Source organism: Ranitomeya variabilis, chromosome 2, assembly GCF_051348905.1.
Source record: "Ranitomeya variabilis isolate aRanVar5 chromosome 2, aRanVar5.hap1, whole genome shotgun sequence".
NCBI lineage: Eukaryota > Metazoa > Chordata > Amphibia > Anura > Dendrobatidae > Ranitomeya > Ranitomeya variabilis.
Window position 1 is genome coordinate 324,620,703 of NC_135233.1, and position 15,034 is coordinate 324,635,736.

The 15,034-nt window shown below is 44.9% G+C and overlaps 1 protein-coding gene across 1 annotated transcript in view; it reads right to left on the reverse strand.

Annotated features, from left to right (window-relative positions):
- Positions 1-223: 223 nt before the first annotated feature.
- F9 (coagulation factor IX) overlaps positions 224-15,034 on the reverse strand; it is a 95,790-nt gene continuing 80,979 nt past the window's right edge. The window contains exons 7-8 of the mRNA XM_077285260.1: positions 9,923-10,040; positions 224-2,540 (exon numbers count right to left, since the gene is read on the reverse strand). Coding sequence (XP_077141375.1) covers positions 1,990-2,540; positions 9,923-10,040 — 669 coding nt within the window. The 3' untranslated portion in view covers positions 224-1,989. The remainder of the gene's footprint in view (positions 2,541-9,922; positions 10,041-15,034) is intronic.

Below are 15,034 nucleotides of genomic sequence, written 5' to 3' on the forward strand. Positions count from 1 at the left end.
GAACGTTAATGGTTCTAACAAGAAGACGCGATAGAAAATAGTAAATGGACGGTTTTGATCAGTGACATGACAAACTGAATTTTCAGCAATGATTTTGGAGCCTTGTAGGATGGTAAGACGTATTAGATACAATATTGCATTAACAAGATCTTATACTCTTTTCTCCCCCAATCTCTCGTCCTGATGAATCAAAGCACATGGAAAAATGAAACCAGTTTTGTTTAATTTAGATTTTAATTTAGATTTCCTTAGATTATTGTGGGTTCAGGGCCTTCAGAAAAAAACTTGGGCTCATTCAGACATCCATTTTTTCACATACGAATTCTATCCGTGTTTTTCACTGTTAGAATTCGTACCAAGTATAGTCTACAGGGATGTTGGCTCAGTGGTTAGCACTGCAGCCTTGCAGCACTGGAGTCCTGGGTTCAAATCCCACCAAGGACAACATCTACAAGGAGTTTGTAAGCTCTCCCCGTATTTGCGTAGGTTTCCTCCGGATACTCTGGCTTCCTCCCACATTTCAAAAAACATGCTGATAGGGATTCTAGATTGTGAGCTCCATCGGGGACAGAGATGATAATGTGGGAAAAACTGTAAGGCACTGTGGAATATGTTAGCGCTATATAAAGATTATTATTATTATGTTCACATGTACACTTTTTTTTCCTGACCGATTGGTCAGTGCAAAATCACTCTGAATGTCATATCAAAATAGGCAATGCAAGTCTGTCTGGTGTTCATCGACTTCTAAATAGGAGAAGGTGGAAAAACTTTGTTTTTCTTATTTTTTCTCATCCAACAAAATCTCAAACCAAACTCAGATGAAACTCTAATGACACTAATGAAAATCCGATGGAGCTATGGACAAACCTAGTGATGAAACATGGTCCATTTTTTTGATATGTTAAAACAATTGACTTCTGAATGGACTATTTACATGGATGGTGCATTCAATAGACATAATAGTAGACATGGTGCACCATCATAGAAAACTTCATAAAGTATTGATCATTATGCAAAACACCTAGAAAAATACAATAATTGCATGGAAACTGTGCTTAAAGGGAAACTGTCGGGCAATTCATGCTGCCCAAACCACAGGAAGAATGATATAGAGCCTGGTTGCTTAATTGCATGACGTCAGCAGTGACACCATTTCAAGAGAGCAGAGCGCAAGAGAAGGATCTGCTCAGTCAAAGTGATATCACAGGACATGGGAGCAGTTTTGTGATGGCTCTGATCCGGGAGAGCTCAAGGCAGGGTAGAACAGGCAAGTAGCTAGCAATTAACTACTGATAAGAGCTTAACACCATGGAGAAAAAAGAAAGAAAGTCCTGGATAGCCCCTTTAACTTATACTGTAACCAGCTATGTACTGTGATTTATAGAGGCTGTAGAAGCCAAACTGTTGAACATTTTTAAAAGACCCTATGGCCAAAATGTTGCGATAGAATTGATGAGATCCATTTAGGTTTTCTTGTGAGATCTGATGACAGATCCACCTACAATAAAGCTGTTTCTAGGTAAGTTTTCAAACAACATGCCTTCTCCAGTGTTGTAAAATGATGTAAAATGATAAGGGTCATGTATAGTTTTTCTCATTGCATTTACCATATTTAACCTTATATTGAAAAATTCAGTCGGATGCAAATTCTCCTAAAGTTAACATTGACCTGACATTACTGTCACTTTTACTATACTTTTAATATCCGATGTAAAGTCTTACTCTGAACAATTTCTCGTTATACCATGACATATCTCTCATTAAACAGAAAAAAGCTTGCAGCTCTCAGACAACATTTCGTTCTGTAGCCACGGCTTAGGAGAGATTACCTATAGCAAAATATTTAGCCTATAATCCAAGCAACCCTTTAACTTTTTACATTTTCTTGGCTAAAATTAAACATTTCACGATGAATCATACCATTTTATAAGCTGCGTGTTTCCATGAGTGCTGAAGTCATAAAAAAGAAAAATATCCAAGCCTGGATTAGGAAAGCTTAGTAGTACTCAGTATCCAGTCAGTGAATCTGGAAATTCGAGTGTAGACTCCATATTTGTCTTTCTCTGCACATTTATCACCCCAGCTTGTAATTCCGGTCAGAAACCAAATACTTCTAAACTCAGACGAATGTGGACCGCCACTGTCCCCCTGACATGAATCTTTTTCTTCATCAGAAAAGCCGGCACAGAACATATTTGTGGACACGAAGAATCGGCTTGACTTCTTGCAGGTAGCTCGGTCAATGAAGGGCACAGCGAGTTTCTGAAGTTTTATGGCTTGTCTTCCTAAAAATCTTACATTCCCCCAGCCGGTTACCCAACTGTATGACACTGTTCTCACTAGTTGGTCTGTGAAATCTCTGTTTCCGATGCAGATAGGTCTGGCGTAGTCATTCAGTTTGATGGGGTCGGCCAACTCTACAAGTGCTATGTCATTATTGTACTTATTCTTGGTTGCATTGTAGGTTGAATGTGTGATAACTCGTGCTATTTTCACATATTGCTCAGTCCCCTCCTGAACTTCTGTGTTATATTCTCCTGTTCAAAGTAGAAAATGATGATTAAGGTTATTGATTACCAGTTATGTCTTTATGATACTAAAAGAACCTTTGGAAAAAAGAAGTAAAATTTGATACAACCTGGAGTAGATCAAATACAATAAGTTATTTGCAGTTTAACAATTTTCAATGGCACATCTATATCTTGTAATGGGATCATATAATAATATAGCCAAGGTATTACTTTAAGTTGCCAGCTGTCACTCAGGTCTCGATTACCCAATACACTGTTATTGTCTTTGCAGTTTAACTTAAAGTGTAACCATTGTTTTAATGTTAATTCACTCTCATTTAATGAGTAAAATCTGTATTTAGTGAAGATGCATTTTCCCATTACTTAGATAGGAGATGTCAGTTGGTGCTCATAAAGTTCGATGGAGAAGGTAAAGAGGAGGAGCTGGAGGCAAAGACAGACATTCTGCTGCAAATTCTTTTAAAACAACAGTCATAGTTTTCAATATAGCTTTAAGGACATCAACTGCTATCTCCTATCTCAAAAATGAGAAAATTATTGAAGACGTCAATTCAAAGAAATTGATTAACTCGCGTTATTTTATTCAACGTGTTTCAAGGCAACCTGCACTTCTTCTTCAGGAAACAATCACATACAAACATTAGCGTACAGGATGTTTTTTGGAGGCTTCACTTTTGAATAAAGGCACCAAGTCAAAATGATTGTGTGAGTTGTGTCATAGTTCACTAAATTGGCACATAATTACATCGGGTAGTAATGAAATTGAATACTTTTGAATTATACATAGAAATTCCTATAATTTCTATGTATAATGGAAATGTTTTCATTTCTATTCTATTTTCAAAAATCGACAGCGCGGGAGGTATCCACAAATTCTCCAGATGCTGATGTTCATCGGTTTTGACAGCCCATGGATCCACAGCAGCTGAACATCAATTTAAAATGCATAATATTACGGATCAGGTTACCACAATCTGATAAAAATACTTATAATGTTTTTATATAAGATCCTATTTGTGCTGCTTTCTCCCTAGGGTTTTATCTTGGATAAACATAGCCGTGCAGAGATAACAAATAAATCTGAACTCTAAAGCCTGAAAGGTCCTCTGGCACATACAAATGTTTGCAGAACTCCCGGACTTCATGAAATTCTCCCTAAAACTTGCCAGAAAACAGACCTTCCAGGAAAAGTCTCCTGATGCTGATTGTGGAGGTGTGTTCTTTTTCTGCTGTGCTGCTGCCTGCTTATCATTGGTCAGCATCATATAGGGAGAAGGACACACCACCCAGTGAAAAGTGTTTGTTTTTCCCTACTTTGACAGCGAATGAGTTTACTTTTAAAGTCCAATACTTTGTTTGCCAATATCTCAGCAACAGAGGGGCAAAATTAAAAAAACGCAAAGCAAAAAACAAAAATATTCTCTATATAATAAAATAAAATGACAAATTTGTTAAAAGGTCCTCTTTAAAAGGATTGATCACAGTAAGCAAAACATGACTGCTTTGCTTCAAAAGCAGCCCTCTGTGACGGGGTCTACCGTGCTGGAGTACCTCTTTCAGTACCACACCGTGTTTCAGGAGGTCCACTCTGCTTTGGCTGGAGTCTGAATGAAGGATGCTGGCTGGAATTGCTTGGTTACATGGGCGCATATAAAAGATCACTTCTTCTCCACGTATTTCCAGTATGACAACCCTTTACTCACAGGACACAGAATATATCACACAGATACAGAGGGCAGGCCAATTGAAAAGCGGCAGGCCAGACATACATTACAATAGCCGCAGGTGGCCGGAGCCTGCCGATATTTACTGTGGGAATTACAAAGGTGGGGGAGGACAGAAGGGGGATATCTTGTCCCCACTGCCCAGCGGCGCAGCCTGTGGGCTGATGCATTAGGGACATGCATCTCACATGGAACCTATTATACATACATATAACTGCACAACATTCTGGGTGCTGGGGGGTTCCATAACACGGCTCCCATTTTCAGCGACGCGATCGGCATACACAGTCTTATCCTTAACGGATCGGTTTGGGGATGACCGAAGTTTATGGGGTTGGTACAAGTTCCGTTTGTCGACTTAGTCATCGGCGTTACCGTTTTGTTTGCTGGGTCTGTAGTGGATGGTGAAGTCCAGAGGTTGTAGGGCTAAACTCCACTGCAGTAATCTGGCGTTGTCTCCGGGGACCCGATTAAGCCAGACTAGGGGATTATGGTCTGTTAGGAGGGAAAACTGTCGTCCATACAAATATGGTTGCAACTTTTTGAGTGCCCATACTACCGCCAGGCACTCCTTCTCGATGGCCGCATAGCTTACTTCACGAGAGAGTAGTTTCCGACTCAGGTAAGCTACTGGGTGTTCTTGGCTGTCCGGCCCGACTTGGCTCAGTACTGCCCCCAAACCAAACATAGAAGCGTCTGTGTGAACAAGGAAACGTTTAGTTGGATCGGGTGCGGCCAATACAGGGGTATTGGTGAGGGCGTCCTTTAGCTGGTGGAAGGCTTCCTCACACTCTGGGGTTCAGGTTACCTGGCGGGGTTGGTTCTTATGGGTCAGATCAGTGAGGGGCTTGGCTATGCTGCTGTAATTGGGAACAAATTTCCTGTAATACCCCGCTGTCCCTAGAAACGCCATGACCTGGGTTTTAGTGTGTGGGGTGGGCCATTTGGCTATGGCCTCAATCTTGGCTGGTTCTGGTCGCTGTTTCCCACTTCCCACCCAATGCCCTAAATACTGAACCTCTGCTTTGCCCACGTGACACTTGTTTGGGTTCAGGGTGATTCCGGCCTTGTGGATCCTGTCCAATACTGTCTCTAGATGATTTAGATGCTCTTCCCATGTCGTGCTGTAGATGGTGATGTCATCCAGGTAGGCACAAGCATAGTCCTGGAGACCATCCAGAAGCCGGTCAGCCAGCCTCTGGAAGGTCGCCGGGGCATTCTTCATCCCGAATGGCATAACTCAAAACTGGAATAAGCTGAACGGGGTGACAAATGCCGACTTGGGAATAGCATCAGGACTAAGGGGAATCTGCCAGTAGCCTTTGTATAGATCGATGGTGGTCAAATACTTTGCCCCCGCCAGCCGGTCTAACAACTCATCCACACGCGGCATCGGATACGCATCCGTCACCATTTTGTCATTGAGCTTACGATAGTCTACACAAAACCGTGTATTCCCATCCTTCTTGGGCACTAACACTACGGGGGATGCCCAGGGACTATCTGACTCTTCAATGACCCCTAAACGCAACATCTCTTGTATCTCTTGTCGCATCCCTTCTCGTACAGACTCAGGGACGCGGAAGGGGGTTGTCGCAGGGGGGTCTGATCCTGGGTCTCAACCTTGTGTTGTGCCAGGCGAGTGTACCCTGGTCTCCCTGAAATCATCCTCTGTCGCTGCCTCAACAATGCCTCCGCCTGCTGTCTCTCCCGGGGACCTAGGTCTTCACCCAAGTGTACCTGGTCCCATGTTTTAAATAAGCGAGAAAACAGCCGCACTCTCTCGGGTTATAGCTTGCAAAGTGGTGTATTTATTCACATGTGTTTGACATTCAAATATATGTACACATACAGCAGGATAAGAAAAAAAGTGACGTTTCGACCCAGTTCCGGGTCTTTCTCAAACTGAGTAGCTGATGCTGTTTGAAAATTTGAAATTAGGTCCCAAAAGGGGCTCCTCTTGGTGTGGCGCTGGGGTATCCTGCTTCCTGGAAGTGTGGTCCCATGTTTTAGACTGAGTCCTTCCCCCTAAGACATCCGGCAAGGGATGTCCGGCTAAATCCTCTGCTTCAGGTACACAGATGGCCACTACCTCTTCAGGGCGCTCCCGGTAGGGCTTCAGCATATTCACGTGGAACCTGCGGATAACCCTAGGGTCACAATCGGCGACATTATAGGTGGTGTCGGCTATTTTCCCCACTACCTGGTAGGGCCCTTGCCATGCAGCTTGGAACTTGTTCTGCCTAGTGGGCTCTAACACCAGGATCTTCTGTCCTATTTCCAAGGTGCGTTCTCTGGCCCTCCGATCGTACCATATGCGCTGTTGCTGCTGGGCCACCTGCATGTTCCCATGTACAGCCTGGGTCAGCTCCTGTAGGTGGTCCCAGAATTCCAGCACATAGGGTACAATAGGTACCCCTTCTATGATGCCCTCCCCTTCCCAGTGTTCTAGCACTAAGTCTAGGGGTCCCCTTACCCGCCTCCCGTATACCAGTTTGAACGGGGAGAACCTCGTGGATTCTTGGGGCACCTCCTGATAGGCAAACAGGAGGTGTGGTAAGAATTTCTCCCAGTCCCTGTAGGTCCTGGAAAAAGTCCCAATGAGTTGTTTTAACGTCCCATTAAAGCGTTCACGCAACCCATTGGTTTGCGGGTGGTATGGGGTACTTCTAATGGACTTTACGCCGCACAGCTTCCACAGTTGGTTGGTCACCTCTGCTGTGAACTGGGTACCCTGGTCCGAGATAATCTCCTGGGGAAATCCAACCCGTGAGAAAACCTGGAGCAGGGCAGCCGCCACCGTCTCTGCCAGTATGTTATGTAACGCAACCACCTCTGGGTTTGGCTAACGGCCCTATCAGATCGACTGCTACTCAGCTAAATGGTTCCTCCACAATGGGGAGGGGGCGTTATTTGGCCTTGCATCGATCTCCCCGCTTGCCAATGCGCTGGCAACTGTCACAGGTCTGACAGTACTGACGAACATCATAGGTTACCACCGGCCAAAAGAAGTTTTGGTTCAGACGATGCCTGGTGTGACTGATGCCGAAGTGTCCGGCCAAGGGTATGTCATGAAAGATTCGCAGTAACGCTTGCCTATACTTCTTGGGAACTACCAGCTGTGGTTTTATATTGGGGCTCGTCCCTGTGTGGTGCTGCTCTGTGATCCGGTAGAGGAGTCCCTGCGTCCATACAAACTGTTCAGCTTCCAAAACCCCTCTCCCCTCCTGTGCCTTCCCACGATATCCCTCTAATGAAGGATCCTCAAGTAACTCCCTCTTAAATTCAGCTGGAGTGGCCCAAGAAATGTGTCTGGTTATGGGAATACATGTAGGGCTGGGATGTCTTACCTGGGCCTCCTCTGAGTGTGATTCCGCCTCCGCAGCTCGAGCTTGTCTCCGGGTGGTCACAGGATATGTCTCAGCCAGAGGGGCAACCGAGAAGGCAGACAACATGGGCCCCAACTCATTTCCCAGCAAGACGTCTGCAGGCAAATCCTCCATCAAGCCGACCTCAACAACGCCATCTCCGACTTCCCAGTTCAAGTGAATCCTGGCAGTGGGCAGTCGATGTATGGCTCCCCCTGCTACATGGACTGCCACTGTCCGGTCTGTCTTCTCTTGGTCCCGGACAAGATGAGGCTTCACAAGGGTCAAAGTTGCCCCGGAATCTCTTAGTCCCTGCATACGTTTCCCATTAACCCACACGACCTGTCGATGCTGTTGTCGATTATCTGCCCGGGCTGCCTGCATGGGGTCTACTTCATGCAGCACTTCCTCCATCTCTTCCACCCCCTGGTTAGTCATAGCCCCCAATGCTGGGTCAGCTTCGCTTTGGTAGCAGTGTACAGTGGCCCGGCTGAAGGGAGCTGTTCCTGCCTTTGGCCACTGGGTATGCTGAGTCCGGTTGGGACATTGTCTTTGCAGGTGTCCCAGCTGATGGCAGGTGTGGCATCGCGCCCCAGGGGGACTGTGGTAGGCTGGGTTTTTAGCTGGTCCCCCTACAATCTTCTGTGGTTTGGGGGCCTCCAGGTCCATGGGCGGACCCCTAGTGACCATCTTTGATGAGGACAACTGAGGCCTCCTGGCATCATGATATTCACCAGCCAGACGAGCGGCCTCCTCAAGAGTGGTTGGCCGCCTGTCCCGAAGCCATTCCTGTGTCTCGGGGGTTAGTCCATTAAAGAATCATTCTAACAAGAAGAGCTGGAGGACGTCCTCCTTAGTGGTTGCTTGGCTCCCTTGTACCCAGTGTAGCAGTGACCGCTGTAATTTACAGGCCCATTCAGCGTGGGTATCGGTTACTCATTTTATAAGTCCGCTGAACTTTTGGTGGTATGCCTCTGGTGTCAGCGCATACCGGGCCAAGATCACTTCTTTGATCCGCTCATAGTCCATACAGTCCTCATCAGGTACCATGCGATAGGCGTCTGCTGCCTGGCCTGTCAGCTTGCTGGCCGGAATATGAACCCGTTCCTCCGGCTTCACTTGATGAAGGGCACACTGCCACTCAAAGTCCTGCAGAAAGCCATCAATGTCTTCCTCTGCCTCCCCCAACTGTCGGAAGGCATTATACTGGATCTTTTGTGGCTTACTGTTGAAGGTACCTGGGCGGAGGCCAGAGCTCCCCCTGCTCGCTGACTCTCCATCTTGGCCAGCTCCACTTTGGTTCGCTCTGCCAACTCCATCTTGGCTAGCTCTATCCTGGTCCGCTCGGCCATCTTTTCCTTCAGATCAGTACGCACATCAGCCATCACCTCTCGTATGATCTCTACTGCAGGGTTTGGGCCATAGAACGCCAGTCTGTTCTTTACCTCCCTCTGGAATTCAGTCTCCTCCACGTTCACATTGGGGGGCGCTGCACTGTCGTGTTCCATGATGGCTGCTATCAAATCTGCATTTGTTTTGGTGCTGGCGATTAACCCTCGGGCTTCCACTAGATCTTTTAATGTAGTCCTCTTTAACTTCTGGTAGTTGTTTTCCATTCATTCCTTTCCTCCTGTAGAGGGGGTATCACATCCCGCTGTCTGCCACCAGTGTGACTGGGTCTACTGTGCTGTGTACCTCTTTCAGTACCACCCCGTGTTTCAGGAGGTCCACTCTGCTTTGGCTGGAGTCTGAATGAAGGACGCTGGCTGGAATTGCTTGGTTACATGGGCGCATATAAAAGATCACTGCTTCTCCACGTATTTCCAGTATGACAACCCTTTACTCACAGGACACAAAATATATCACACAGATACAGAGGGCGGGCCAATTGAAAAGCGACAGGCCAGACATACATTACAATAGCCGCAGGTGGCCAGAGCCTGCCGATATTTACTGTGGGAATTACAAAGGTGGGGGAGGACAGAAGGGGGATATCTTGTCCCCTCTGCCCAGGGGCACAACCTGTGGGCTGATGCATTAGGGACATGCATCTCACATGGAACCTATTATACATACATATAACTGCACAACATATTCTGGGTGCTGGGGGGTTCCGTAACACCCTCCATCTGTCCATAAGATTTATCTAGTATTATATCTTAACTCCATGAAAGTGATCAAGGCTGAGATGCAATACTATACACAATCTTTGGAGAGGTGTGGGGCTGCTTTTGGATGCAAATACATTTGTTTATTTTTCTTTACAACCTCTTTAATTATAGAAATTGGAGTTTACCTGCAACTACACTGTATTCACCTCGTTGGAGGAAGCAATGGGCTGCTGTTACTATCCATTTTTCATTCACAATGGATCCACCACAGAAACCTTCACCGGCCTTGTTGATAATGTGAACCTATGAAAAAAATCAAACATGAACCAATAATCGGCTCACCGATTCAGACTCACAGCTTGCATGTACATCTGCCTGGTTACACAGATCTTTCAATACCGAACCCAGAAAGAGTCCAGCAATCCAGAATTGATCCCGTAAGACTTAACGTTTATTTCATCTTGGTTAAAGCAAGGTATAAAAAAACAGGAGTCCATAAACTAGCCTACATAATTTGGAAAAAATGCCATATTCACTGCCAACAGTGGCTGGATGAAAGATGCAAGAGTCTGTCTGGATCCCAGAAGCACCCTCAGCATTTGTGCACACACACTGATTACAAGCAAATAGGTCACAGGTGAGGATGCTACCTTTAGTAGCCATTCAAACCCATTTGTGTCAACTTCTGTAAATGTTATAAGGCCTAAATCACCAGGGTATGTGAACTTTTCATCAGGGTCATTTGGATGTTTTGGGTTGTCATTATGATTTAAAAAGAGAAAACACAGTAGTTTGACAATAAATGGCTTCACTCAACCAGTAACCATGAGTGGAGAAAAAGTTTTGGTGTTCTCATTCATATTCTCTGAAAAAAGGCCAAGAAAGAAAAAATTCTGCCGGGGTATGTAAACTTTTTATTATCATGAATTGTTGATTGCCTGTGTGCACAGTCACACATTATGTCTTCACCATTCTCCTGATACGTGTACTATTTTGCATTGTATTTATTTTATGCGATTTTTTGTCAACTCTTTTAATAAGTTTAATAAAATTTATACTTTTTACATGAAATTCGTCTTATACCTTTTCAGGGTTTACAGGTTCTATTTTTGTTCTCTGACATTGTCCCTATTCCATTGGGAGCTTCCCCGCAGACTATGGTCCTCACGTTTATCTATGGTTCTGGCAAACACTATATGATTCCCGACTGATTTTCTATTGCAATGTCAGATTTACAATACTCGAGTGCATGCAAAAACAGTGTAGGAAGAAATTACAGTATTTTTTTTTCTATTTCATTTAAGCTTTTCACAGAGTGATAATTCCTGTGGATTTTAGTTTTGAGTTGATTCCCTAAGAGACTAGATAGTCATTAAACCAAGGGAGTCTTGGAGTCTCATTAGTACAGTAAACTTACCCACAGGGTTTTATTGCTAAATTAATTTGGGGAACTTCAGATCCATCACAAGTTATTTTATACTTTAGAAGATGATAATGTTTTTCCATAAAGAATAATGACACAGCTGAAAATTTGTCACATTCTCACTCATCAATGTTAATACTGAAGTCCAAACTGAACAAATGTGGTCTATGGATCACACTAAGACACACCATGGTTCTGATGCATCAAAGCACTTTTGCCAGAACTCTTAAATCACTTTGAAAAGTCTCAAAATTTTGGTGCAGCTGTGAGTTTTCATTAAAAATTGTGTAACTTTTGTCGTTTCCATGCCAATTTCTTACAGCTTCGAAAAAATTGTCAGAGCTGAGGTGGGACGGAGATGTAGAGGGGATATAAAGCCACGGCTTGTTTAATTCATGATGAGCTGTGGTGTTTCTTACACCAGAAATCCACTCCTGTTATAGAGTAGAGTAAGATTTCTGGCATGATGCGCACCACTCATCTGACATTCAGGTTCATGAAGTGACTTGCACCTCTTCATCAATCAAGAGCGCCTGAATACACGATGCCATGTCATCAAAAATGGCTACAAAATTGCTGACCTAGATTAATCGGGGCACATTTTCAGTATAAACCTGCCAAAAAACTACTTATATCTCTAAGGGACCCTGTGAAAGGGAATAACCTTTGTAAAAATATGATTGCTGCAAACTGTCTAGTAAGGGAGGTGAGAGGTTACAAGAAAATTTTAGACTAACCAAGTCTTACCTTTCACCACAGCTAAATTATGTTATAGTGGAGTCTAACAACAAAACATACTCAAGACTTATTGATTGAACACACACGCCACAAACACACTACACATACCAGAAACACACCACAAACACACTACACACCACACAATACAAACATACATACACACACCATGCACAATACACACAACACCACAAACACAAACCGCTATACATACCACACACACCATAAACTTACACACACCACATAATACACACATACTAAAAACACAACACATACCACACTCTGTACACAACACACAAAAAACACACACAATACAATACAGAAAACATAAATATACACATGAACACCAGAGACAATACATAACACACACAACACACCAGGGGTGGACATACCTGGCACGCACAGTGTGGGAAAGACTAAGTGCAACACAAAGGGATGAGGGGAAGGAAGCCCAAACTCTAGGGAACTGGGTAGTGGAGACCCCTAGGCAGATCTAGTAGCACCATGCCTACACTACCATCGCTATATTGTTTCCACACCAATTGCCAAGCAGGAAACCTAAGCCCTGTATATCCCCAGAGCTAGGCCCTGGATAGGGAAGGGGGATGAGCACTGGTCTGTCCCCACTGTAAGCTAAACAAAAAATGGGAGACAAATAAGAGGGAGAAACTTAACTTGAGCAGACTCCAAAAAGATAACATCAAACATCTTTCAAGAGCACCAGAGAGGAAGTAAGCTGATTGCTATAGCTCCAAGCCTTCACAAGGGAAAATGTGAGTATCACCGGCAACTCCCTGAAGCAGACTGAGAGTTTATAAACACCCAGGTCCAGGTGTGTCAATTAGAACTGTAGGGAGGTTGCCGCTGGGTCCAAAAGTCAGAAGGATTAAGAAGGCATCTGCAGTGTCAAACTGTCTGTTACATGTTACACACCCGTGACAATACCGTTGGTAAATGGTAAAGGGGATGACTTTCACCTTTATTTTACCTACATTTTACACTTTTACCTTTAAACCATGTGGAGATGTTTATTATCATGTGCTATTGGACTGGAAAGTTCCTATATACTATTCTTGCACAGAGGATTTCCTCTGTCTGTGTATACTCCTGCAACACACGCCACACACGTAACACACAAACATACACACTTACACTACAAGTGTATATATCTACATATATAGACTATGGATGTTCCTCTTCTCATTTTCAGACTTGTCTTTCTGACATCTTATAATACTGAACCTACATACAGTATAAACAGAAGTTTTTTGCCACACATATTAGGAAAATAATTCAACTTTTTTTTAGAAAAATTCAGTTTTTGAAGGCAAATAAAAATGGGGAAAGTAAGTGCAGAAACAACACCTGCAGGACATGATACCACTCCTAGATAGATTGATTTCTACAGTTAAGTCCATATATATTTGGACAGATACAACATTTTTCTAATTTTGGTTATAGACATTACCACAATGAATTTTAAACAAATCAATTCAGATGCAGTTGAAGTTCAGATTTTCAGCTTTCATTTGAGGGTATCCACATTAAAATTGGATGAAGGGTTTAGGAGTTTCAGGTCCTTAACATGTGCCACCCTGTTTTTAAGGGGACCAAAAGTAATTGGACAGATTAAATAATTTTAAATAAAATGTTCATTTTTAGTACTTGGTTGAAAACCAGTAGCGTAGCTACTAGGGGGCAGAGAATGTGGGCGCCCCGCGCCCGTGCTCTCAGGGAGCCCACCCGGAGCTACGCTACTGTAACTATCGGCGCGTGCAGCCGATACAGTTACTTTCTGCAGCAGAGCAGGAAGAATCGATCTCCCTGCCCTGCTGCCGGCCGCTATGGGGCCCCTGAGCAGGTGGGGGGGCACGGTGCCAGCAGTGGGCCCCCCACCGCCATCGGAAGATCAGCGGTACCGGCATTTTGCCAATACAGCTGACCGAAAAGATGGGAGAAGGAGCGTTGCGCTCCTTCTACCATCATCCCCTGTCAGTGCCGGCGTCTGACGTCGCCGACACTGACAGCGTGCGCGATGACGTCACTGCCCGGCACCCGCTGTCAGGAGATCAGCGAGAGCAGTAACCAGGAAGAAGAGAGGTGAGTATTTATTTATTTTTTATGGGTGCTGCTGCCTTATTACAGGGTCTGACTATAGGGGTGCTGCCTTAATACAGGGTCTGACTATAGGGGTGCTGCCTTATTACAGGGTCTAACTATAGGGGTGCTGCCTCATTACAGGGTCTGACTATGGGGGTGCTGCCTTATTATAGGGTCTGACCATGGGGACTCCCTTATTACAGGGTCTGGCTATGGGGTGCTGCCTTATTACAGGGTCTGACTATGGGGGCTGCCTTATTACAGGGTCTGACTATGGGGGCTGCCTCATTACAGGGTCTGCCTATAGGGGTGCTGCCTTATTACATGGTCTTACTATAGGGATGCTGCCTTATTACAGGGTCTGACTATAGGGGTACTACCTTATTACAGGGTCTGGCTATAGGGGTGCTGCCTCATTACAGGGTCTGACTATGAGGGCTGCCTTATTACAGGGTCTGACTATGGGGGTACTGCCTTATTACAGGGTCTGACTATGGGGGCTGCCTTATTACAATGTCTGACTATGGGGTGCTGCCTTATTACAGGGTCCGACTACGGAGGCTGCCTTATTACAGGGTCTGACTGTGGGGGCTGCCTTATTGCAAGGTCTGACTATGGGGGCTGCCTTATTACAGGGTCTGACTATGGGGGCTGCCTTATTACAGAGTCTGACTATGGGGTGCTGCCTTATTACAGGGTCTGACTATGGGGGCTGCCTTATTACAGGGTCTGACTATAGGGGTGCTGCTTCATTACAGGGTCTGACTATGGGGGCTGCCTTTTTACAGGGTCTGACTATGGGGGTGCTACCTTATTACAGGGTCTGCCTATGGGGGCTGCCTTATTACAGGGTCTGACTATAGGGGTGCTGCCTCATTACAGGGTCTGACTATGGGGGTGCTGCCTTATTACAGGGTCGGACTATGGGGGTGCTGCCTTATTACAGGGTCGGACTATGGGGGTGCTGCCTTATTACAGGGGTTGCCTATGGGGGCTGCCTCTTTACAGGGTCTGACTATGGGGAAGCTGCCTTATTACA